The following is a 26,132-nucleotide window of genomic DNA, read 5'->3' as shown; positions in this document are numbered from 1 at the left end:
TAACGGGAGTTACACAGAAAGATGCGAATACTCCTTTTACAGAGAAGCTACTGTGATAATGCTCTGTAGAGTGCAGGAATTATTTGTTGTTTTTTTTTTTTTACCATGAAAATATTTTTGTAATATTGAGCAGCTAAATATCGCATCTGTATTAATACTGGTCTGTGCAGGATAAGAGAAACTTATCCAGAGATTAATTTTTTCCTGTCACTCCAAATTTCAGAGTTTGAACATTAGCATCTTGGAAGACCATCTGTAAAAGAACAAGATAGATTTAGATTCGACATACTAAATTTTCAGTGCTATTTTATTAACGTTTGCGTGTCTAGAAGTCCCTTGGAGAACCACTTAGTTGAAAATAAGAGCACAGGAAGAACTTTACCCATTTATCAATTTTTATTAGTGTTAAGGAAACCAAACAGCCTTCATCAAGGAACAAAATATACACACATAGTCACTTTGCTAATAGAGAATAATACTATGAACCATCTTCTATAGTGATTGTACGTAAGAGCAGATCTGCCCTTTAACCTTAAAGCACATCCAAGTCCTTCAGAAGGGATTTTGTGGGGGTTCCTCGCACTATTGAACCATACCATCAGCCCCCCTCTAACAAACGCAGTGATGCTGTTCTTCGCCTGTCAGAGGGTGGCTGTGGGTTCTGGTGTAAGTACTGAGACACTGATTGCAGGGGAGCAGGCAGAAATGGAGACTGCAGGGGAACGTTACTGTTACTGCCTTGGAGGAATGTGGCTTTTGACAGGCCATTTCTTAAGTGTAAGTTGTCCATTCTTGTACCCTCTTAGAAAAATCCTTCTCTCCCATGGAAAGGAGGCAGCGTGAAGCAGCAGCAGGCTGATGGGTGGATTAGAGAGGTGACCACAGTATGGGATCCTGTCATAGAAGAGCAACACAGGAACCCGGACCAAGCACTGTCCCTCTTCCTTAGCGTGGAGATGAGAAGCAGCCTGGAGTAAAGATCTTTGCACATACGTAACTGCCTTCGCTGCAAGCCGGGTCTTCTACAGCCTCATACTTATCTGCTTGGAAGAGTGACGGGGCAGTCATGGTGTTACCAAGGGTGTGTTTTATCTCCACTTCTGCAGTAGAATTTTATATTAAAATTGAATATGACTTAAGTTTAGTCAGGTGACACTCATTCTTGAAGTATGCTCTGAGGAAAAAGACCTAAATGTAGAGCTCAAACTGGCTAAGCTCTTTATTCTACTAGAATAACCTTAAGGAGCAGTTGCAGTGCAGGCAGAAAGGCTTCTTTGGTTGATACACAGTTGCTTCCATCAGTTAACAGAAAACTGAAACACCTGAAGTACGCCACTATGATCCTGCACAGAAGCATCAGAATCGCTGATCATGCTTGTCTGAGCTGAATGAAATGACTGGTCCCAGCAGTTCACAGGTGCCCCTTGCTGTTCCACTGCCTTCCTCTGCTGAGCCTGAGGCACTGGAGGCCAGAGGAGCTGCAGAAAGCCTGGGGGGAGCCGTGCTGTGCTCCCCCCCCACCAGAAATGAAGGTGCTGGAGCTGTGTCCTGGCACACCTAATGTAAACCATGAGCAAGACTCTAAAGTTGCAGATACAGAAGTAAACTTTGTCCTACAAAGTTAAGTCATGTAGGTTGTTCCTCTACTACCATGTTTTATTGGTAGAAGCTGCCCTTTCTTGGAATAAGGCATCATTTACATGGCTTCCTATGGTCTAGATCAAAGTGGAGGGAAAAGCAAGAAGAAGGGTGACAAGTCTCAGATTCTATCGCTGCTCACCTCTGAGTATGTTGGCAAACGCTCTCATTAACACTGCTCCGCAGACATTAATAGCGGAGGGTTTCATGACTTGACTTAACAGCTGTGTTACAGGCTCTGATATAAAGTCAGATTTGATATTTCCTTCTAGCAAAGGGCAGATTCTTCAAACTTCTGAGCAGATGTTTTTCCTCCACAGTACTTCACTCTAGTGCACAGGCTGTCTTTAAAGCCAAGTGATTTCCAGCACATAAGTGAAGAAAGAAAGAGCTCTAGGTTTCTTTTAGGTGGCAAGTGCAATTAGCTTGTATTACAATCTAGCCACTCAGAAGGTTAATTGCATAGGGGGCCGCCTTTGTTTTTGCTTAAGCTTCCTCTAGTGCTACAGTACTAATAAATTACCCTGGAGAGAAATAAATAAATAGGTTGGCATCTCCCAGACACCACGCTGGAAATCCAGAGGGTTTCAGAAAAGCTGCCCCCATGGTCCTGGGAAGGTACTCGGTGAAAAAAAGTCTCTATTATACAACGGTCTGTACGGGAGCCACGCACTGTGCGGGAGAGCCAGCTCTCTCCGAGGACGAGGTGGAACGGTTGGTGATTTCTCTCTGCAGTTCCTCCACTTTCTTCTGCAGCTCAGCCCGCTTGGCAAGAAGCTCCTTGTAGCGATTGTGGACGGGTTCCTGCAAGAAAAGGTGTAGCTGAGCGCTGGGAGGCGAGCAGGGAAGAGGATGCCTGAACCACAAAGCGTTGGCGCTGACCTGGCACCAGCTATAAGGGAAGGAGAGGGGAGAGGGGCGGTATGTCATTGTCCCCAGCCCAGGGGTCAGTCAGTAGTTGCTCTGGCTTTGGGATACTCATTTTTATCCAACATGCAATGTGCAAGGGTGGCTAAACAAAACTTTGTGTGTATTACAAAACTGATTACAATTACAAAACTGATCTCTGACATTCCCGGGGTGGGGAGGCTGGCCTTGGCATCTCAGCCTGGACAGAATTTCAGAACTTTGGGAGGAAAACAAAAACCAACACAGATTTATCTAAATATTTTCACATAGTTCTGACTGTTAAATAGTTAATACTGGGAAGTTGGGTTCCTGTATCTAATGCCCCAGATTTTCAAAGCTCTGTTAACTGCAGTTGGACACTGAGGCATCCAGGAATTTATATCCCTTCCTATTAAAAAGTGATTTCAGCGTTTAGGGCTGTGCTCAGGCTCTTGTCTCAGGTGCCTGCCCCGGGGAAGCCCCTTTCCCGGCTGCTGGGGTTCAAGAGCCCACCAAGGGCTGCAGTCAGAGCCCTGTGCCTCGGGCAGCCAAAGCAAGAGCAGGTTCCTACTGCCAGTCACCTAAATACAGCCCCAAAACTCCCATCTAGAACCTCACAGCCAAGGAAGTCAGGTTTTTAGGCTCTTTTGTAAAAAGAAGAGAGAATTCAGACGATTTTTCCCCGTATTCAAAGTAAGACATTTTCCAAAGAGCTGAATGTCTTCAGCTCCTGCAGATTTCACGAGGCCCTGACCTCCAGCTGAGCACCAGCCCAGCTGTAGGTGCAGCTCTTTCATTGGCTTGCATTTGAATTTAGGCTTTGGCTTTTAGATTTAAGCAGTGGCAGTGAAATGTGTACGTTACTTCTTGTGCTTCAAATGTCTGAAGCTCCAAAATGACAGTGACGGTATTAACAGGGAGAGGAAATAAAAGCAGGATGCTTGGAAGAGAGGTACCTGCGGTTTCATCCTGGGGTTCCAGCGGATGTAGTAGCCCACCCACAGCTCGAGGTGGCGCATGCTGGCCACTGGATAGAGGACGTGGTTGGAGTAGCTCACGTACAAGGGGTTAGTGAAGTCTTCCAGTTGGCTGTTGATGTAAGACCAAAGCGACACAGTCTTTTTTGGAAGGCTCTGCAAGGGAAGGGGGTGGAGGAGGCTTTATTTCCCGTACGAATCACAGCATTTATCTACAAAGTATTTATAACAGTATATACATGTGCCTGTCATTAATGCAGAGCTGGCTGCCTTTCTCTAGCTTAAAAAGAATAATACGTCCCTTTGATGTGATTACTGTAATTAAAGCACATGGATGCAGGCGGGCACACACGCATCCCGGCACGGACACATCCCCTCTTACCCCCCCAGCTGCCAGCACGGACCAGGAACCGCCATCGGCACAGCGAGGGGACACGGGCTCGGGAACTCTCAGTGCTTTGGTTAAACTTCACCTCTTTAAAGCGCTCCCAGAGGACTCGCTGGAGTATTTAATTGCAAAGAAAAAAAGAAAACATTTGACTTGGGCCCTGATCTAGTGGAATAATTAGGGCTGTGAATAGTCCCAGTGAAACCAGCGTTGAAGTGCTTTCTAGATTAAGTACTTCACTAGGCTGAGGCCTTAAAAGAAGCCCCAAGCATGCAGGTTTTCTTCCTGGAAATTACAATTATTCAACCACTGTGGACTCTAGAGAAACAGGGGCTCTAATTTCACTGCAATGCTATCACCCCTGTATTACAGTAGTTTATTTTTGGTTTTTTAACTGGTGTGCTATCAAACATGATCCCATCAGGTCCACACAGCAGCATCCTGTGACGTTAGGCTGCAACATTCTGGTGATGAAATGCTCCGTCTTTAGGTAGGTGAGCCAGAATGAGCGTCACTGCTTTTCCTTCTAATTCCAGGGTCTGAAGAGGGTAGTGTTTGAATGTATATGTCTATACGTTCCTCCCTCAGCAAACAAACCTTGACCAGACTGCAGCACAGAGCTGGCTGATGGCAGGACCCAGAGGCATGTCCTTTGCAACACCAGCAGCTCTGTCCTCTCCCGGGAAAATGCAAGCACAGCAAGAACACACACCGAGACCAGTTACTTGCTGTAACCTGTGTGTGCAGAATGACAACACACACTTGGTAGTTAAAATCAACCCAATGGGACCACTCCAAGGAAAAGGGAGGGCAAAAAGGTACCAGTTTCTACAGAGAAGGGTTACATTGAACTGGATTTCAAAGAAAAACTGCGTTTCTGACTGCCTGGGAGACACCAGGAATTATTCAGCTACCAGTGAGTAGCTGAAAGCCATGCTGAAAGCAGTGGGACTGCCCAGAGGGAAATGGTATTGCTCTGAAAGTCTCCACCAGGCAGCAGTTTAAGCTGTTGGGAAGGGGGACCTGCATCTACCATTGCCTGAGCGCTGAAGCAGTGTCTCTAGCAGTATCTGGTAGCTAAAGCCATCCCGGCGCCGTGCCTTCGCCTTGGAGAGGAGCTGTCTCACCTCCTTCACCCTCTGCTGCTCGCTGCTGCACAGGAAGGTCCCGAACAGGCAGCTGTACAGGTGATCCAGGACGGTTATCAGGAAGTACTCATTGAACTCGAACGCTGTAGGAAACTTCAGACAGAACCAAAAAATTCTGTTGGGATTTTTAGAACAGGAATCACAAATAAACTTTCTCCCACTTTGTGGTCTTAGTAAGAGTTGGCCTCTCTTCTTGATTTCTAAAACAGGATTTGTCCCTGTTCCCTGCCTGGCTGGATATTCAGGATCATATTTACTCCTTCCCAAAGCAAAAGTTTCTCTCTTGAAAAGCTGCTTTACATGTGCAGAGAGGAATTTTGAGCAAAAGCCAGAGGTCTGAAGGGTTTGACTGCTGTGTTTATACACACACAGTGCTGCTGCAAGTTGAAGCTTGCTCTGCTACGCCTGCCCCTCATGACAGACCCTGCAACACGACTGTGAACAAAAGGCTGAAGCACACGTGAAATAATGCATAAAAAGAAATGGAAATTTCCCAGGGCCAAATGGAAATAACCTGTTTGTGCAATGCAGCACTTCCCAGTGGGAACAGCAGGGAAGCATCTTGCAACACAGGTCAGCGGGAGGAATGTGTGGATGGGTAGGGGCTGTGTTTGCTACGGACGTTCCCTGCAGAAACAATCAGAGCCAAGACAGGGAGAACTGAAGCTCCAACAAAGGGTCAGTAAGAATTCACACGGTGAACTGCAAAAACAGGCTGGGGCAATGGAGAGGAGAGCGAGAGGCCTTCCTCCCTCACAAACAGCTTTCCAGTATCTGAAGGGGGCCTACGAGAAAGCTGGAGAGGGACTTTATACAAAGGCATGTAGTGATAGGACGAGGGGTAATGGCTTCAAACTGGAAGAGGGGAGATTTAGATTAGATATTAGGAAGAATTTTTTCACTGTGACGGTGGTGAGATACTGGAACAGGTTGGCCAGAGAAGCTGTGGATGCCCCTTCCCTGGAAGCGTTTAAGGCCGGGCTGGATGGGTCTTTGAGCAACCTGGTTTAGTGGGAGGTGTCCCTGCCCACGGCAGTGGGGTTGGAACTATATGATCTTTAAGGTCCCTTCCACCCAAACCATTCTATGATTAAACCACCCTTCGATTCCCAGCTGACACCGTGGCCTTCCTGTGCACCTGTACCTGCAGGCTCTTTGCTAACACCCTCCCAAGAAACTTGTTGCCAGAGTCAGAACAAGAGCAGAAGCCCAGGAAGGTGAACCTGTGCAGGTCACCCTGGAAATTACTCCTGTGGCCAGACACCGTGCCGGGTTTTGGTACAGCAGCTTTGTGGACATGTGTGCCTCCCAGCAATTTACCTGTCTTGTCATTTGCCAGACACAGTCGATGAACTGGAGGAAGACAGGAGAGCGATCCGCATCTGCATGATTCTTATCTCCGTGGCCAACTCTCTGAAACCGAGCAGGACAAAAAACATGAGTCACACAGGGTTCATGGGGAAACTGCTGGGGTCTCCTCTCAGTCACCCAACCCTTCACCAAGAGCTATCAGAAGGTTCAAATGAGTCCTGATTTTGGTTTGTCCATACCAGTGGGTAAAGGAGTAAAGGACAGCTACTCCTTTCGTCTTTGAAGTGGAATTTCTTTATGGGGATATTTTCATGCTAAATTGAAACAAAAGTTGTTTGAGTAGAGGCTCCAGATGCTGTGCTGGCACAGATTTCAGTTAATAGCTAAAGTTCAGAAGGAAAAAAAAAAAGAGAATGCTTTTTGCTTCAGTTGCAGCTGTCGTCCTGGCTACTTCAGTAGTACAGTGTGCTAGACCTAAACACTACCTACAGGCACGGCCTGTGGCGATAACCATCACGCAACACCTCGCAGCTTCCAAGTGCTGTACAAACACTGACCCAGCCCATCTCCTGCCACCTCAAGGGAGGCAGTGATGAAAGTATCCCCAGAAATAGTCCTCCAACCCTGACCATACTGTGTGGCTGAGACATGATTCCTTATAACTAGTACAGTACACTAGTGGCTATATACTACCCAGGACTGGGTGTATATGTATTATCCTGAGTACTGTACAAAGAACATGAACATGTAAGTAACAGATCTCTACCTCTTCTGTAATACTGTTCTCCCCTCACCAAAGGAAATCAATATAATTATCTCCTTTGTATAGTCAGGGAAGCTAAAATACTCACTGTTCAAACACCAGGTAACAGTTTTGCTGCAGCAGAACCTCAGCTGCTTAGTACCTCAGTTTCCTCACCTTCCTCAGAGCATTTGACCGTGCAACCCACAATCGCATGTGCTGTAAAGAGACCTTTTTCTAGCCCTTGCCAAAATTAAATGACCACAAGAGAACACGAACTGTGAGCAAAACACAATAGGAACAAAGACTGAAAGGATACTACTGAAAGGCGCCCTCAATCCCCATCAGCACAAACCATAACAAACTGCTGTGTCACAAGTCCACAAAGCTGCCTCTCGGCCAACTCTAGGGAACAACCATGAACTGCTCTTGGTCCAGTCTCAAACTGATGATCTTTTACCTAAACAATTAAAAAGGCTCCCCAAAAATAAAGAAACGTGAAGGCCATAACCAAATTCCCCAGCCTTTTCAATACCAAGGCATTTTTAAAATGACAGTGTCCAAGCTGGTTTCTGAAAATGGACTATCTGGAAAGAAACAAAAAATACCACAGTGGTCTCTGCCAGCTCCCAGCAGAAATGCCTGTCCTGAACCCAAGGCACACTGTTAGTTTAAGCATAAGCACGGAACACGGCATATCCAACAGGCACCCAAAAGATGTAATTACCACCTGTTCCTCGTATCTAACCACTGCTGTCTCCGAGGAGGTTAAGAGACAACTGGAATTACAGGCAGAAAACAACAGCAGCAGCGTTAACCTTTGTTCTGCGAGTTCAGGTGGGAGACTTCTCACAGGAAAGGCTAAACTCCTTTGAAATCCTTCAAGGTGGACAATAACGTTCTGTTCAGCGCCTCGCAAGGGCTAGTGACTCACCAGCTGAAATCTGTGGCCGAAGCTCAGCCACTCCTTCTCCACTAGCACTTCAAAGCCCCTGATCGTTCGGTAGTAGCCATCTAACATGAGCAGGGACAGAGAGGTGAGCTGGGCTGTTCGGTCCCAGCCATCACTGCAGTGTACAACCACGGACGTCTTCCCCGATTCCACCTTGTCAGCAATCCGAAGGGCTCCAGCGAGAATGAGCTGGGACAAAGGGAAAAAAAAAAAAAAAAGTTACAAAATCTCTTTGGAACAGAAACTACAAATGAAAAATGGCTAGTGACAACACAGGACAAACCAAGGGCTCTGTCTGCCTCAAGGAGAATGGTAAATCAGTTCCAACTACTTTATGACTAGGATGGCAAATTGGTGAACACATTTTTTGTTCCAGCAAGATGAGAACATCTGAACTGTAGCATGGGCACAACTCTAACAGAGCCCCTGCGTTAAGCTCAGTCCTTGGACAGACCAGGATTTAAAGGCAGGAGAACTCTGTGTCTGAACACAAACAAAAAATGGCCATCACCTTGCAACTGTCGCTTTCTGCACTAGCAGGCAGACAACATAAGCTGGACGTTTTTAGGAAAGAAAGAGCTTAATTTGAAAGTCAACATTTGTAGAAGCTGACATATTTACCCTACTCATTCCAATTCTGCTTGGATTCCTGAAAGGCCGATGGGGCGGGAACTTCCAACATCTGCTGGTCTGGACCAGGCAGTAATGCCAGGATGCTGAGGATCCCCAAGTCAAGAGCCTGGAAACTCTGGGATTCCTGTCCTCTGACCAGGGCATTCACAGTCATACATTGCCCAGGAACACACTTCACTTCCAAAACACCATCTTTCAGTATTTCACACCCCTCTCTTGTGCCTCTTCGCATCTCCTCAAAATTCCCCATTCCAAGAAACTGTGGTTTTAGTTGTTTTTAAATTGAAAACAAATTGTAAATCTTCAAATTTCTCATGAATTGAAAATCCAGCAATGGAGTGAACTCTAGATACATTTCCCAGTGAACAGACTGGTACAGACTTGTGGTGGCTCAGCCACACCGAGTGGGTGCAGATGTGCATACCTTGATATGCTCTAGCCAGTGAGTTGACTCTAAATTAGACAGCCAGTGAGTCTCCTCGATATTGGGATACACAATTTCTTTCAGTTTTCTCAGTGATTCTCTCATAACATGAATATTGTGAATGTCCAGGAACACTAATTCTGCATTCTGATAGGCATCCTCACTCTCGTAGCCCCCTCCTTTAGCCTGAAGAACAAAATCCACGTAAAAATCATTAAGCAAAAATGCATTTTATATTTTATCCCAAACATTTGTCCTGAGCAAATATCAGCTGACAAAATACCACAGTGATTGTGCTATAAACAGGCAATAAATATTGATGTATCTTACAATTGGGAACAAACATGTAAACGCACACACTTCGTGTCTCTTTGCTGCAATAGTAAAGAATGTTGTAATTTTTACCAAAGAATATCATATTACAAGCCTTCTTTTTCTCTGTAATTATCATTTATCCCCATTCAAGCTGCTAGCTCATTAGATTCACTATTCTGTCATTTACAAATTTACTATACTATTACAGAGGAGTATATCCCCCACACTAATTGCCTTTCCTAAATAGTGGGAAAGACAGATTAAAAAGAAAAAAAAAAAAAAATCAGCTTTAGTGCAACAAAGCATTTCTACCATTACAACAGGGCTTAGAGTTATGGCATGAGACATCACAGCAGGAAGAAAACTGCAACATTCCTAGATACTAAAGATCCCCAGCTTATATTTTGAAATTATAGATCACGATGCCTGATTTTCAGAAGCGCTGAGTAATCTCTGCTCCCGTCAGGGCTGGCAGGGACAGAGCTCTGTGCTGTTAGAGGGAGGAGTCTTTCAACCATGTCAAGTGAAAAACGGTGATACACAAGAGCCAGGGTGTTAAGAGTTTGACCTCAGTTCTACGTGGATTTTTTCCCTTCCAATCTCACTTCAAATTGTGGATTAATCCAACTGGGCCTTTCATAGTCACAGTGATACCTACTGATAACAGCGCAGGTGTATAACTCCGTCTACAGAATCAGATCATTGCATGTGAATCTCTTCATAGTAGAAAAGGAACCATTTGAAACGGTGGTGGGAAATGTGCTCTAAATGATTACGTTCCCAGCTTTTGACAGAGGAAAAAGCACCTGACCTTATTGGCTACAGCATTCACACTAGGCCTTGCATCAAATATGAAGATTTTATGGGATTGAGCATTAGAATCCATGATGGCTTGAAGGTACTTTTCATCTTCCTTGCTTCGTTTGCCACTCACTCCCACCATCGGTTGGCTACAGCGAGTGATGGTTGCTTGACTTTCTGGGTGAATCCATGACAATACCTTCAGAAACAAATGAGAAAGAAATAAAGGAAAAAATGGAGTTCATTAGACCAGTAAAGTGTTTTACCTGTAATGGCTTGTGCTGGGATCCTGCCATGTATTAGCTAGTTCCAGCAGGCTGGATTATTGGCTTATTAAATCACGACTGAATGACAGAAAAAACTCTTCCGTCTTTACTCATTCATTCTGCTGGCATTCCCAAAGTTTGAACAAACAAGAGGTGACTGAATAGGTTTAAATCTGACTTTTAAATATGACGCAGACTGTTTTCTCCCTGTTGCATGAGTCACAAACCCACTTTCTCCCTCTGCAGTCCCTGGGCTATGTCTTACTCTACATTACACCAGGTAAAAGTTAAGCACTTTAGGAACAGACTGAATTTTCTACAGGCTTGAGAAGTAAACCCGTACATTTTCAGTTAGTGCTGAAATAATCATAAAGGTGTGTTTTGTCTTAATTTCACTTAATAAGCTTTGTCATCGAGAGTATCACTAAATATTCCTCTGTCCTGACAGTCAGAGTAGGCCAGACAATTGTAAACAACTAAACAGGGCTGCTTTGCGTTTCCCAGGAACTAAACTAAGATTTGGTCTGGGTTGTGCTAAGTTATCTTATCTTCTCATTTTGGTTTAGTCTACATCTCTTTCACAACAGTGGTTCCAGCAGATAATGTTGCTTTCTAACTCCTCAAACATGTTCCTGTCACGTTTATTATCCATTGACCATTTATTTGCTCCCCAGAATCCACTCAGCCTGATCTTGGTAATATTTATGGCCCAAAGGTATGTAACAACAACCACATCAAAGTGGCCTCTTTTGTCACACTCACTGGTATGCGTCCTCTTGATCTGAAAGATGCTACTCTCTTTAATTCTTCATCGGGAATGTTTACAGGCACAGCTAGAATGGCAGGGTATGTATCACACAGCTCGTAGCGCTCATTAATCTTGGTCAACCTCCAGCTTTCATTGGGAATTCCCTAAAGAGGAAACAACAGCAGGTCAGCAAATGAGTTGCTCTGAGACCTCAGCAGAGTCAAATCCCCAGACCTGAAATTCAAGGCGCCTTTTGTTAATGAAGGACGTTTAGGGCTGGAGCCTGGAACTGCATTATCTCGGTAACTTGCATTTCATGCTTCTTCCCAGAGAAGTGGGCGTTTTGCTCAGGTTACTGAAAAACAGGAAAACTAGAAGACTGCACCTATGGCAAAGGAACTGTCGAGGGTACAGATGTGGCAACACAGGTGATCCCCCTGAGAGTATTTTTAACATACCTCCCGGTCTCCTCATGGTGCTTACAGGAGAGCCAGGAGCAGGACAGAACGGGTGACTGACAGTCCTCACTCCTCTCTCAAACATGAGACGAGTGGAAACTGGGGATAGAAAGTGGAGTTACCAGACTGGATGAAGGGGAAGACAGAAGGGAGAACAGGCAGTAAAACACTCCCAACTGTTTTGGGCCTTGTTTAGTGTTTGTAACAAGATGTGCAATCCCCTAAAAACACCAGAAACCTAATAACTGTATGTCTGTGGCTGCGCGACTATACGTCATCTGGACAGTCCTGTTCCTCCCAGACTAAGCTCTCTGGTTGTACCAGTCTGACTTGGGCTGGGAGAGCCAGGAACCTACACACGCACGCCCACCGAACTCAGTGTGCCCTGATGGGGAAGCAACTCAACAGCTTCCCAGACGACAACCTCCAGGTAACACCCCAAGCACAATGGGGACAATCCTGACAACCTGTGGACTTGGTCTGGCTGGCGCTGGGATTTAACAGATCAGAACGGTGCGGTTGCTACTGGGTGCCTGGCAGGAGAGATTTAAACAGACACATGCTGCTGGGGTGAGCGTGGACACAAAGCACCTCTGTGGGGAAGACACATCTACTACAGTTCCTGTATGCAGTGAACGTGGCCAGACAGTTAAGCACAGGGTCTGATTTAGAGGAACATCAGTTCTTTAAACAATACATGCTTTTGTTCTAATAAACAGTACTTCATTTTAAGGAGGGTGGTGGGACACTGTTGTGGCTCCCACAGGAAATAAATGACCAATCTAACACAAGTCAGACGAGCTGCGGTAATGATGGTTGACCCACACAGACTGCAGCTGGTTCCCCGCCGGAGCGTGAGTCACACTGTCAGAACAGGTCATGGTTAGACATCTGAGGAGAGGACAGATCTGCCTAATATGGGTCACACCCTGCTTTGTGAACCACCCCTGGTCCTGGGGCCCTCCCTGGGAAGGAAGCGTTACCACAAGGAATCAGCAGAGCTGCCAGGATCAGAGTACCCCAAAACCCTAAAGGAAAGCTATTTTGGCACTGCTTGAAGCCAAAGAAGTGGCAGAAACTGGCATCAAACAGTGTGTATACACAGTCCGAGCTTACTGATGGGTAAAACATGCTCAGAGGTCTACCTAGTGTACACAGCAAGAATGGAATCTTCTAGGTCCACCAGCTCTGCTGTCAAGTATCCGTCCATCAGCTGTGATCAAACTGGTTACCATCTGGAAGTGAACTAATGGCAAATGACCAAATTGTTCTCAGTCCTGTCCTAGTAAGTACGTGACTGCACTGCAATGGATTGATCCATCAGCAACACGTGGAGATTTCACCTCCCCCAAATCTGAATTAAAATTACGCTGTCAGCACACTCTTGGCAAGGAAAATGGGAGCTGACATACAGTTACATGGAGGAAAAGCTCCTTTTCGTTCTACCCTGCAACTCCACCAGTGCTCACGCAGGAGATCAAGCAGTCACTGGTGCTGTAAAGCACCCAGCGTGGGGCAGAACAGCTTCAGCACACACTGCTCAGTCCAGAAGCAACACCTCCAAAGCTCTAAGTCACCACCCTGACAAATTCGAATGAAATCTTTCCTCTGCAATAGCCCAGACCAGGAAAATCCATGACAATTCCTTAAAGAAAGAAAAGATGCTGTATGGCAGTGTTCTAATTTCCTCTGAATCACAGGGAATGTCTGCTTTCCCCTGGCACAGGAGCCTTGAATCACAGCACCACCCAAAGAGGTGGTGACCTCTTCAGACCGTAACTCTCTCTAAGGACTGGAAGCAGGCAGAAGTAAGCAAAGCAGGCTGGAAGAGGAGCCGAATTTGCACCTTCCCAGGATGTTTGCCATGGTGCAGTGTATCTTGTGCATTTATTCATGCGCCTTCAGATTTGCACTTTCTCCAGCTGGAATTAATAGAAAAAGTTAAACATGATATAAAGCACATCAGTATTTCCTCATATAAGATGCATTTCATTGCTTCCTGGAAAGCTGTAAGCACTCAAAAGCCTACTATCAAACCAACCCAGACTGTTACAGATGGAACTCAAGAAGCCTCTGCAGGCTCAGGAGCAGCTCTGGGAGCCACCTGCCTGTGCACCTGCAGGAGGAACCCAGGCATGTCCCGCTAACAGGTATTGATGTTACCGGTGGAAGACAGCAACAACCACCCGATGGAGGGAGGTGCAGGCGCTACTGCCTGGCCAGGAAAGTCTCTTCAGTTGCCTTCTCCGAGGGGGTGAGCACTAATGCTCAGCCTAGTAGCTAGTCAAGTCCCTGCCATCTTTATTGTGTAACTGCTTTATTCTTTCACAGAATCACAGAATGATATGGGGTTGGAAGGGACCTCTGGAGATCATCTAGTCCAACCCCCTGCCAAAGCAGGTCCACCTAGAGCAGGTTGCACAGGAACATACCCAGGTGGGTTTTGAATGTCTCCAGAGAAGGAGACTCCACCACCTCTCTGGCCAGCCTGTTCCAGTGCTCTGCCACCCTCAAAGGAAAGAAGTTCCTCCTCATGTTTAGGTGGAACTTCTTACATTCAAGTTTGTGCCCATTTCCTCTTGTCTTGTCACTGGGCACCACTGAAAAAAGACTGGCCCCATCCTCTTGACACCCTCCCTTTAAGTATTTATAAGCATTGATCAGATCCCCCCTCAGTCTTCTCTTCTCCAGACTAAAAAGACCCAAATCCCTCAGCCTTTCCTCATAAGAGAGATACTCCAGGCCCCTTATCATCTTTGTAGCCCTTTCTGTACCTTCTCCAGCAGTTCTCTGTCCTTCTTGCAATAGGGAGCCCAGAACTGGACACAGTACTCCAGATGGGGCCTCACCAGGGCAGAGTAGAGGGGCAGGATAACCTCCCTCGACCTGTTAGCCACACTCTTCTTGATGCACCCCAGGATGCCACTGGCTTTCTTGGCCACAAGGGCACATTCAATCACCATACACCCTGCTGGCAGAGTGTCTTCATGCATGGCTAAAGATGTTCAAACCCACTCACTCAAAAGAATCATAGAATGGTTAGAATTGGAAGGGACCTTAAAGATCATTGAGTTCCAACCCCCCTGCCGTGGGCAGGGACCCCTCCCACTAGTCCAGGTTAACTAATCTAACTAGCATAAACAGGACCTCAGTTAAACCACGGGACATTTAACGGTTTAACTCTCATTTTACTCCCCTGAGTTACGCCCAACAATTCTGTGCAAGATGCTGTTCTCAGAATCACAGAATCTTCTTGGTTGGAAGGGACCTTTGAGATCGAGTCCAACCAACAAAAACAAACAAACAAACAAAAAACCAAAACCAAAACAAAGAAACAAAAAACACAACACCAAACACCAAAACCAAAACAAAACACCCACATCTTTGTCGGATACATGGACAGTGGGATAGAATGCAACCTCAGCAAGTTTGCCGACGACACCAAGCTCGGTGGCGCGGTCAACAAGCTGGAGGGAAGGGATGCCATCCAGAGGGACCTGGACAGGCTTGAGAGGTGGGCTTGTGCAAATCGCATGAAGTTCAACCAGACCAAGTGTAGAGTCCTGCACCTGGGACGTGGCAATCCCAGGCACAAATACAGGTTGGGTGGAGAATGGCTGGAGAGCAGCCCTGAGGAGAAGGACTTGGGGGTGTTGGTGGATGAGAAGCTCAACATGAGCCAGCAGTGCGCACTGGCAGCCCAGAAAGCCAATCGGATCCTGGGCTGCATCAAGAGAAGTGTGGCCAGCAGGTCATGGGAGGTGATTCTACCCCTCTACTCAGCACTCGTGAGACCCCACCTGGAATACTGTCTCCAGCTTTGGAGTCCTCAATACAGGAAGGACATGGACCTGTTGGAATGGGTCCAGCGGAGGGCCACAAAGATGATCAGAGGGATGGAGCACCTCCCCTGTGTAGACAGGCTGAGAGAGCTGGGGTTGTTCAGCCTGGAGAACAGAAGGCTCCAGGGAGACCTCATAGCAGCCTTCCAATATCTGAAAGGGAGCCTACAGGAGAGCTGGAGAGGGACTCTTTGTCAGGAAATGTAGTGACAGGACAAGGGGTAATGCTTTTAAATTGGAAGAGGGGAGATTTAGACTAGATATTAGGAGGAAATTCTTTACTGTAAGGTTAGTAAAGCACTGGAACAGGTTGCCCAGGAAAGCTGTGGATGCCCCATCCCTGGAAGGGTTTAAGGCCAGGCTGGATGGGGCTTTGAGCAACCTGCTCTAGTGGAGGTGTCCCTGCCCATGGTAGGGGGGTTGGAACTCGATGATCTTTAAGGACCCTTCCAACTCTAACCATTCTATGATTCTATGAACCACACACCACACCCACCCACAAACAGACACAAACCAACAATCTCGGGCACTAGAGCATGCCCTGAAGTGCCATGTCTACACGTTTCTTAAATACCTCCAGGGATGGCGACTCCACCACCTCCCTGGGCAGGCTGTTCCAGTGCCTGACCACTCTCTCAGTAAAGAAATTCTTCCTAATATCTAATCTAAACCTCCCCTGCCGCAACTTCAGACCATTTCCTCTGGTCCTGTCATTATTCCCTTGGGAGAAGAGGCCAACACCCACCTCTCTACAGCCTCCTTTCAGGTAGTTGTGGAGGGCAACTCTCATGCTCTACCTTTCCCACTCTGCTTGTATACTAGTGCCGGGCACGTCATTTATCCGCAAAACAGGTCAGCCCCTCTTCTGTATTGCTATTTCTTGTACATTTTCTCTGAAAGCAGCAACCACAGCCCTATACTGTGGCTCCCTGGTACATACGACCAGAGCATAGGATTAGACGAGCATGATTTCTGTAGGGAAACATCGCACATTCCCAGCTTCACAATCCCCTGTAATATTTTCCAAATGCTCCCCACCTTGTTAAGGAAAATGAAAGCTTTAAGCTACTCCAAAGACATCTCAAGGCCTTTTGGTTTCAACTGAGTCTTACTCACTTCACCATTCTGTTTTATACTCTGCCAGCCCGTGTGTAATAAAAATCAGGGAGCAATTTCAGTTTTAAATTTCATTTGCCACATGTGATTCCATTTACGGACTAAATCCCAAACCTCTCTGAGTTCCTTTTGTTCTCTACAGGTTGTTTATTACTCCCCATAGTTTTACACAATCACAGATTTTTTAATAAGTTACATATTTCCATCCTTCCCAAGAACAGAGAAGCCGGGGGTTTACTGAATATCTTCCCTAATTGCTACAATCTCCATCACATCAACACGCTTATATTAATCTCAAAAAAAATTATAATAAATAAATCATACCACATGCAAACTTGCCACGTACACCAGTGCAGACATAGAACCTACCATGAATACTACTCTAAAAGTCTTTTCTGGATACCTAGTAGCTGGCTTCTGCTTTTGGTCCGCTCCCCTCTCCCAGTGTCCCTGCTTCCAGAGGGAAATGACTGACCCAGCCTACAATACACCAAGTTAACACCTGGCCATACTGTTGGCTGCTTATGCCCTAGGCCAGCTCTTCTCGGATAGTTTTTAAACCAATTCCAAAAGGTCCTGCAGATAATGCATATGTCCTGCTTTTCTATTTCTGATCACAATTCATACGGTCAGAGACAGGTAATCCCATTATCTGATTTGATGATGCCAGTTCTGTTTCACTGTTAATGAAACCCTGCTGCCATTTCAGGACATAATCCTGATTTACCGCAGGATTTGTTACTGCTTTAACAGAACCTGGTTGGATTAAGAAAAAAGGCTAAGACATTCACACAGATAAATTGAACTTCCATAGTTATAAATGCTGAAATTAAATAAACAGACTGAAATACCTAAAAGTTTTGGAGGGGACATAAAGCTTCATATGACAGGAACTAAATCAACTCTTAATGAAAGGGATGAAATTCTCCTCCTGGCCAGGTCACAACATAAACATCTACTGCAGTACGGTTTGCCTCTTCTTCGGCAGCAGGTGTTGGTCACTTTTGGAGATAAGCTACTGGAACAGACGGATTGCGTGATCTGGAATGGGAATGACTGTGGCCCACCATGGGTAAAATTCAGATAGGCTGTGGCTGCAAGAAATCCTGGTTTGCATGTATTTTTGCAGTTACCAATGTAAGCAAACGACCGAGGCCTTCAGCTACGGACATCAGTTCGGTTTCTTGACACAAAAGCAGTCAGGCTAAGTTTTTCCCATCTGCTCAAAAATGATCCAAAAGCAGGTCATAACAAAAGGAGTACATGCTGCAGCAATGTCTCAGTTGTGATGTTTTACACGCAGCAGCGCTGCCTCATGTGAACAGAAACGAAGACACCACAGCCCTGAGTCCCATTTTCTTTAGAGAAAGGCCACGAAGAGCTGCAAATCACACGCATGTAAATATATGTATCTTTTCACTGTGTAACCAAGCTCCTGACAAATTTAAGGTACAGCCAAGCACAATATAAAAACTAGTATGGAGAGAAAAGCTTGGATTCTAAAACCAGATATGACAGGATTAAGAAATTGGAATAATTTACCTTGAAATTCTCAAGGGTCACCCTTCCCTCTTTCCAGGTATTGTAAGAACATCTTTTGTACTTCATCTGCTTGAACTGAAGCTTGGCAAAGAGAATGCTGTGCTTTTCAATGGAGGTTATTTTGACAGCACAGGTATTCTTTAGGCTTTACTCCAAAGTTCTCAGTCCCGTAAAGAAGCATCTTTCCTATACAGCCTGGGCTGCAGGTCCCTCTTTATAAACAGATCTTTCCTTAAAGTAACTACCAAGAAAGAGGTAAATTCTAAACAATTCTGCATTATCTGGTCTTATTAGTCAAAGTCGACCACAGATACAATGTGTGTCATTGATTACAAATGACTGGAGTTTGTTTCTACCAGGATTTTAGATTGTGATATCTCATTGCAAAACACACACTTTTTCGCAATGAAGACGGTGGAGGTAAAATACATCTCACTTTCAATTAGCAGCCTAGAAGCCAGCGATCTATCTTAGGCAGCTATTTTAGGAGGGAACAAATCACCCCCAACAGTGAAGCTCTCTCTCCCCATCTGTTAATGACAGGCCTAGATAACCGATTTAGAAGGCATGCCCAGCTTTTAGAAGACTACAGCTAGGAAAATGAATCCCTTCCTTAGGTTTTGGATGCCAGGAATCAGATGAACTAGGCTAGGACAAACATCTTGTTTTGGCTTGCTTTATGGAAAAGACACAAATAAATCTTTAAATTACATGGATGTAAATTTTTTATTTTTACAAAGGAAAATTGGTTTTATCCTGGCAGATCTGGATGAGACAAAAATTTAATGTGTCTAGGGCAAAACTGTCACCAAATTGTGCTGTTTCCTCAACTTGAGAATTTTATTACAAGAGTGATTTCATTATAAAACAAAAAATACTCCCATCTTTTCACCCAGGGAGGACCACTCAAATTTTTAACCTCAGTATTCTTAACTGACAGCATACCACTTCATGATCATTAACACTTTTGACCAGTCTACTCTGGGCACACTGTAAGGCACACTATAACTCTCTGCTCCAAGCTATGGTTAATCACAACACTCTCTAGGTTGATCCCTATGCTGATTTGCCATAAAAATGAAGGCATTCTACTTTTTTTTTTTTTCCTTCCAAGTTCCTGTTTGAGATCTTACAGTAAAGCGGAAAGAATTAAAACTGATACAAGGAAGAGCTGAGGTGTGAAACTCAACAATGGGATGTCTGTACCCACAAAACACATCCTTTGTTGCTCACTGCCAGCAGTGGCTGATGACTAAGCCAGAGCAATAGTTTTTTTTCTACCAAAGCCTAAAAGTCAGCTCTCTGCAGCCTGAGTAATCCCCATCAGTGGATGCTACTCTCTCTAAAGCTGTACTGCTGTCATCAATCACTGCAGTGTGGAGAACAATGTCCTAACCCAGCCTGCATGACCCAGCAGGATCATTCTCCACCTCCATGCGACCTGTAGTTATATTACTGCACAGAGCCTCGCTTCCAAAGAGTAGAGAGGATGAGGAAGGACATGGCAATAATACCCACCTGTCTTCTGTACTCCCAAGTGGGGTCATACACCTTCCATCCATTTTCTGGGAAAACTTCTTTGTACTCAAATGCAAAAAGTGGCTGAAAGAAAGAAAGAAAATTTAGCATTAAGAGCTAATTCAGAGCCCATTTCCAGAATGTTTGATACCTCAAATAATAACTCATGACTGTTCCTTCTTTTCTTCCCACTGCACTACTTTTCTTTTAGGGCTTTGTGAAAAAGATCAACATTCTCAGTGTAGCAGGTAATTAGTACAATAATGTACCTTCCTCTACACTTCTGATCTTGCTTGTCTATTACCTGGTACTTCATGGACAAAAGGAGTTTGTTATCAAAGAAAAGACTACATGGGCAAGAATGCTTTTACAGGTTAAAACTAGATCTTTCCAACCTGCATTTGAAGCAACAATTGCAGTGTTGTAACACAACAGATGAATTACATTCCAGAATTGGGAGCAGCGCAGTCACCATTAGCTGTAATCCTCTGATGGATGTCACTGTGCTTTGAATATTTTCCCTCTCTTTCGAGGATGTGTGTATCAGTAAGTTATTTTCCATGCATAAGTAGCAGACTTTCCCCATTTCTATACAATCTAAATTCCTACAGAATTCATTCTAAGACAGATTTAAAAAAAAAAAACCAGCATCTCTCCTCCTTCAACAAAATGCAGCCCATGTGAATATTGTACCAGGTAGATGTGACTCAACAAAACAGCTTACTGTCAGCTCTGTGTCTTTTGGTAATAACTGAAAAGAAAACACTTACCAGATTATTTGAAACTGGGAAAGCATATTTCATTAGGTTCTCAAATATGGATCGTCTAGTTCTCCCTTCAGGCTTATGAGCAAATCGCAAGTTTCGAATATCCTAGGAAAAAAAAAAGGAAATCAAATTGCAGATTTCCAAACCACTTCAACATCCAAAGAAACTCTGAAAATCAACATTCTAAATCGGGCCACATCGTGATGCTCTTTCTAGTACTGCTTTAGTACTGCACTTTGAACACTGTTGCACTGCAGCTCCAGGCCTCGTTCACTGGTCGACTGCAGCCTCCAGCAAAGCCTGCCATAACTGCAGAGGAGCAGTGGGAGTGCAGAGACATGCCCAATCAGTGACGTCTTGCCTCTACATGAAGCTTTCTACCTGCTGAAATTCTAGGAGAGAGCCCTGCTCAGGCACAAGCTGTCTCTGACCAGCAGGACTCTGTGAGACAGACCTCCCAGCTCCTACCGGTCTCTCAGGCTGAGCTGTGCCTGAAGACAGCTGGGAGGGACTGCCTCACAAAGTACCTCTGCACAGCTACTGCACACAGGGAGCCCAAGCCCAGCCAGTTTGGTGCAAAGCAACTAAAGGCATCTCTTTTTAAAAGTTTTAATCTCTCAGAGCACAAGAGAGGACGACTGAAACTGACAACTCCTCTACTTTGCACAGCAGCGGTTTCCACAGAGAGTGGTAACCCAGGACCTCCTTTCCATACTCATCTACAAAATCAAATTCAATAAATAAAGCATCTCTAAGACGCCAAGATTTTCCAGCCAAGCCTACAACTCAGTAACCTTTAGTAACCAGTTTAAAAGCCACCAGCAGGAAATGAACTATCAAGTTCAAGCACATGAAGACGGTATAGCAAGTCAGAGAATGAGATAAACAGCTAATTACCTGTCTCACAAGACTGAGATTAGGCGATTGGGTGTCAGACAGAGAACATTTCAGGATGCATAAGCTGCATCTGTACTACTCTGTATTGCGAAAAACTGCTCGGCATATCCTGGGCCAAGCACGCTGGCATATACGTATACGGACTGTATAGGGCTAAGATACCTATTATGATTAGTTTGTGCTTGTGTTTCCCACCCAGGGAAACAACACAGTTCGCTCCAAACCCAACTCTGTGTGCAAATTAGCATATAGGCAAAATGGCTGAGGACTAGGGATCCAAATCAAAACAGGGAACAAATTAGCCTGGCAGCACAAGCACCTCTATGTTAGCCAGGGAGGATCGTGACTGCAATAGGATGAGAGAGCAGCTGCATGATTTGGTACAGATTATATCAACTGCTCTTGACTCAGCACACCCACAGCTTAAGAGCCTGCTTAGCTTCCTGGTGCCTCAAAATCACAGCAGTGACCAGAGCAGTTTCGGACTCATTTTCATTCCTCCATCTGCCCTTATCCAGAAAGTGGCATCTCCTCTCAGCCTTGAGGAGGCTTTGACAAGAGCTCTAAGCAGCCCAAGACCTACAAGTTTCAGCATCCAGCTCTCACCATATGGCCACCGAGGGAAGCGAGGAGCTGTGCCCTGCTGAACAGCAGAGGTATGAACTTAGGACTGGAAATGGTGGGTTTATCTACTTTGTGGTTCTATGGTAAGTAGACACAAAGAGATGAATTGTTAATTTTTATTGAAGCTTGCATTTCCAATGATTGGGCTCTTGAGAGGGACATATAAAATACGTACAGCCTAGACAGAAGGGCCTCGAGGAGGACTGAAGGCTACTTGCCAGCCCTCATCACAAAGCTGCAGCAGGTGGACATAAGCTAATGATTTAGGAGGAAATATGCCCCTTTCTTGCTCTTGAAATGCAAGCGAGTGAAAGGCACCCTGTACTCCACAATGACTGGAGGCTTCCTGGCACAGCCTGGTGGGCAACCCTGAGAGCTGCGTGAGTGGGATGCAGGCCCAGATTTCCACTATGAAGAAAAGACATCAACTAGCACAAAGCCTGAATAAAGCTTTGGATCTCATCTCAAATGAGCAGAGCTGCAGAATCCTGAAAATTACTTTAAAAATCAGATGTTTTTTGAAGTGTGTGAAGTCATACTGATTGAAATGTTTCACAGAACTTCCTACAGTACTACAGAGAAAACCTTTTAAAATATATGTTCCCCTTCCCCTATTGTAAAACACAGATAAAAGTTTACCTTGCATACAATCTCCAGCCCGTATGAATTCTCTCCACGACTGGAAGCGCCTCCAATTTTCTCCACTCTGTTGATCACACCTAAAGATGCATCTAGGACAAAAGGAGGGTCCTGTAGACAGTTGAAATTTGTGAGTTTAAAAAGGGGAGGGGGAAAAGTCCCCAGCTCCTGCTCCCTCATGCCTATATTCCCAAACACATAGCTGTGATTCACACAGAATTACTCTCAAAGAACACCTAAGTCTACAGATTGAATAGCCAACAAAAGCAGATGGTTTCAAAAGCTTACCCGTTCCATGCTTTTAAAATACAGTCTATAATTGGTAACAGTAAGGGTTCCTCTGATTGCTCCAGTGAAGGGGCAGATGTAAGTAACATCCTTAGCTTAAAAAAAGAGAAGAAAAAAATGTTAATTTTATGGTTAATTTATGGGACTAAAATTATAACAGCAACAATATTTGGGGGCTCTACTTTTCAGATCATGAAATGAAAATAAGCTTAATCTGGGCTTCTAGCCTAAAGCTAACGTGCAAATTTCAGTTCTGTGGAGAAGGTAAGAGTTTGGGTGTAAATTGAACTCCAGGCAAGTACCATCACCTAGAACCCTACATTTGCACAGAACTGCTACCCCTATAAAAAAGTATTCGGCTGCAAACTGTTTACTCTTACTGAGCAATGCATTGCCAGTAGCTGAGAACACTGTGCACGAAAAGAGGAGATGATTTCTGCCTGGATGTATACATTGAAGCTGACAACAATCTTCATAAAAGCTAAAGTTCACCAGTAAGCTGGTTTGTGCCACCAAGGACAGGAGAAGGCAGTTATCCTACATGTGGCTTTTAGGATGCTTGGGTACTTCAGCACACCCTTGCACGCAGAGTCAGCCCTGGGAAGTCAGCTCTCATGCTGAAGGCCAGAGGAGCTACAGCAATTTCAAGCAGCCACACCAACTGCAGGTGTTTTTAAGCCTGAAGTCAGAGATCAAGTTACCCTGCAACAATTCAATTATTTTTGAGCCTGAGTGATGGTGACTCAAAACAGTCCCCTTTTAAAAAAGCCTCAAAACTTTCTCACTTGTTCCAGCAAAAGACAAGAGGTGCTGCTGGTTTTCCACAGCAAACACCTCCCCTAACTGCCCTTCTGTTTTACATCAATTAAAATTGCCAGCATTTAAGTCGTTCCCTCCCCATCACCCAGCAGTGACCCATCATGTCTTCTGCCACTGAAGCAGTTGGCTGGCTGTGCCGTGGCAATGGTTTATGCTATCACCGACAAGTAATGACACCTCTCAAACACAGAGATCCTTTCAGAAGGAGACCCGCTGACCAGAGCTGCCAGATCCATGAAAGAACCCCCTGGACCATCTTAATAACCTCAAGCCTCCAAGCCCTATGGGATCCATTTTACAAGAGCTGTGTGAAGTCAGGAGGAGTGCTCACCTCCCAACCAGGTGACAGCCACCATGCACAACAGGTGTGAGGCTACTGGGGTGTCAGGATGGGGACCTGAATTTCTTCTACCTTTATCCCATCAGATTTAGCGTGGAGGGAGGAAGGGAGGAAAAGAGACCGCCTTACTCCAGGGCACTGGCAACTCGTATAACTAAGTCATCCTCACGTCAGCTCTGCTTCTGCATAGTCTTCACTGACTCTCGAGATACTGGTATGGAGAAGGATCCTTAAAAAACCAGGAGTGACTAATTGATGGCAAAATACATAACACAGAATTTTTCGTTAAAAATAAATAAATAAAATACATATACACACGTGCTAGTGATTTCATTATTTATTTAAATTTATGTGCGTTTGTTGGAAGGACAATTAAACACAAAACGCTTCTAGCCAGTTCTAATTAAACCAAGCGTTTCATTATTGGGCGATTATTAATCACTTCTTTTCAAAGACTAGTTTGACAGAGGTTTGAAAGCAGACTCATGAAGCATAATAAGGGCGAGGGCAGCTTGCCTGGTTTTTCCACTGGAGTTCACATTACTCAAAATGTAATTTAAAATGTTTAAAAAATAATAAAACAGAATCTACTAATAAGAAAAGTGTGCATTTACATCTGAAAGGAATCGTCTTTCTGGGTAAAGAGGAAAGGTGCTAGAAAAATGTTTTCCAGGTAAAGAATCCCAGGCACGATCTCAAACACTGGCCTTGCCAGCTTGTAAGCCACATCACCTTTCACATTTGCATTTTATTAGCTTGGTTTCCTAAGGAAACAATTTTACTTAATTACCCTGCACACATACACATGTACCTCCACTCATGGCTTGTCTGACCTTAACCCTAGCACGGCTGTATGATTTCAGCAGTCTCTATCTGATAAACAGGGATCTCCAAGGCATTAAAATGCTTCACTGTTTGTGAGAACGGATGCCAGGTATAATAGAGAGGTTGTACTAGTGCTACTACCAAGGGAAAGTCTAATAAACTCAGTCTTTGGTGGATATAACAGAATCCATATGGGAGAAAGATACTGGAAACCAGAATTTACTAATTCCCCTGCTTATGGAATTCCTGTCTTTTATAGGGCTAATCTTACCCTAGATTATTGGGTTGGCTAAAATAATTTTTCTTCCCTTCCCTGTAAAATACGAAGAGAATTACATTTGCCTTTCTTGACACTTTTAACAGGAAATAATTATTGCTGATGAGTAATAAAGATTTCCTTTTTGCTACCTTTAACTTCTTGCTGGACCAGGCAGCTGCTATCTGGCCTACTCCAGAAGCCACTCAGTCTTACAGACTCACATGGCTCATCACATCCTCTGCCAACAGATAAAACACTGGTAACTCTGATCTCTTAAACCATTCCATTCCCCAGGAACCCTCCAAAATATACTCTTGCTGCCAGAGCTAACCGTGCCTGGGGAGTGAGTGAGATGTCAGTCTGCAGTGCATGGTTGGAGTATGATAGGGAAGGAGTAGAGAAAAGGTTTGAGCACCGAGGTGGGTTTTTTTGCTTTTTTTATTTTGTCGTTGTTGTTGCGTGGGGTTTCTTTGCTGAGGCATTCTCAGGTTTGATGTTTTGGTTTTTTTATTTTTAGGACTGAAGCTGCACTCTTCCATAGCATTTTAAGAGGAAGGCAACCTGTTAAACTAGTGAATGCAAAATCTTTCACAGAAAATTACTCAAGAGGCTTACTCAAACTTTCAGACTGGAGTGCATCAGCAAACCTGATGCATGTCACAACGTCTGGATGAAAAAAAAAGAGAAAAAATCCTCATTCCGGTAACACAGCAAGTTCTCTGCAACAGCACTGTATTCTCTCCTGCAGTCTGTGACAGAGATTCGAAACACAATTATGCTGTGTCAACTTAAGACGTTTCAATGTGGCAAGCATAATTTGAAACAGTCCATGTCCTTTCTGGAGGCAACAAATACAAAGCTGTACAACCTACCTCATCACTCATGCTAAAATCCATTGTATTTACTCCATGCTAAGAGGAGACATACAGTTACCTTTGATTGCATGATGCACAATAACTTAATTAAT

The 26,132-nt window shown here is 44.7% G+C and overlaps 1 protein-coding gene across 1 annotated transcript in view; it reads right to left on the bottom strand.

Annotated features, from left to right (window-relative positions):
* Positions 1-381: 381 nt before the first annotated feature.
* The window catches only part of MTMR2 (myotubularin related protein 2), a 66,003-nt gene continuing 40,252 nt past the window's right edge, over positions 382-26,132 (bottom strand). Inside the window, exons 4-15 of the mRNA XM_074150965.1 lie at positions 22,923-23,017; positions 22,635-22,745; positions 20,478-20,579; positions 19,708-19,791; positions 11,246-11,395; positions 10,228-10,416; positions 9,102-9,287; positions 8,027-8,233; positions 6,360-6,452; positions 5,019-5,132; positions 3,483-3,659; positions 382-2,442 (exon numbers count right to left, since the gene is read on the bottom strand). Of these exons, the coding sequence (XP_074007066.1) occupies positions 2,281-2,442; positions 3,483-3,659; positions 5,019-5,132; positions 6,360-6,452; positions 8,027-8,233; positions 9,102-9,287; positions 10,228-10,416; positions 11,246-11,395; positions 19,708-19,791; positions 20,478-20,579; positions 22,635-22,745; positions 22,923-23,017 (1,670 nt within the window). The 3' untranslated portion in view covers positions 382-2,280. The remainder of the gene's footprint in view (positions 2,443-3,482; positions 3,660-5,018; positions 5,133-6,359; positions 6,453-8,026; positions 8,234-9,101; positions 9,288-10,227; positions 10,417-11,245; positions 11,396-19,707; positions 19,792-20,477; positions 20,580-22,634; positions 22,746-22,922; positions 23,018-26,132) is intronic.

Source organism: Numenius arquata, chromosome 1 (assembly GCF_964106895.1).
Source record: "Numenius arquata chromosome 1, bNumArq3.hap1.1, whole genome shotgun sequence".
Classification (NCBI taxonomy): Eukaryota; Metazoa; Chordata; class Aves; order Charadriiformes; family Scolopacidae; genus Numenius; species Numenius arquata.
The sequence above is the reverse complement of the archived record's forward strand: the minus strand, read 5'-3'. Positions and strand labels throughout refer to the sequence as shown.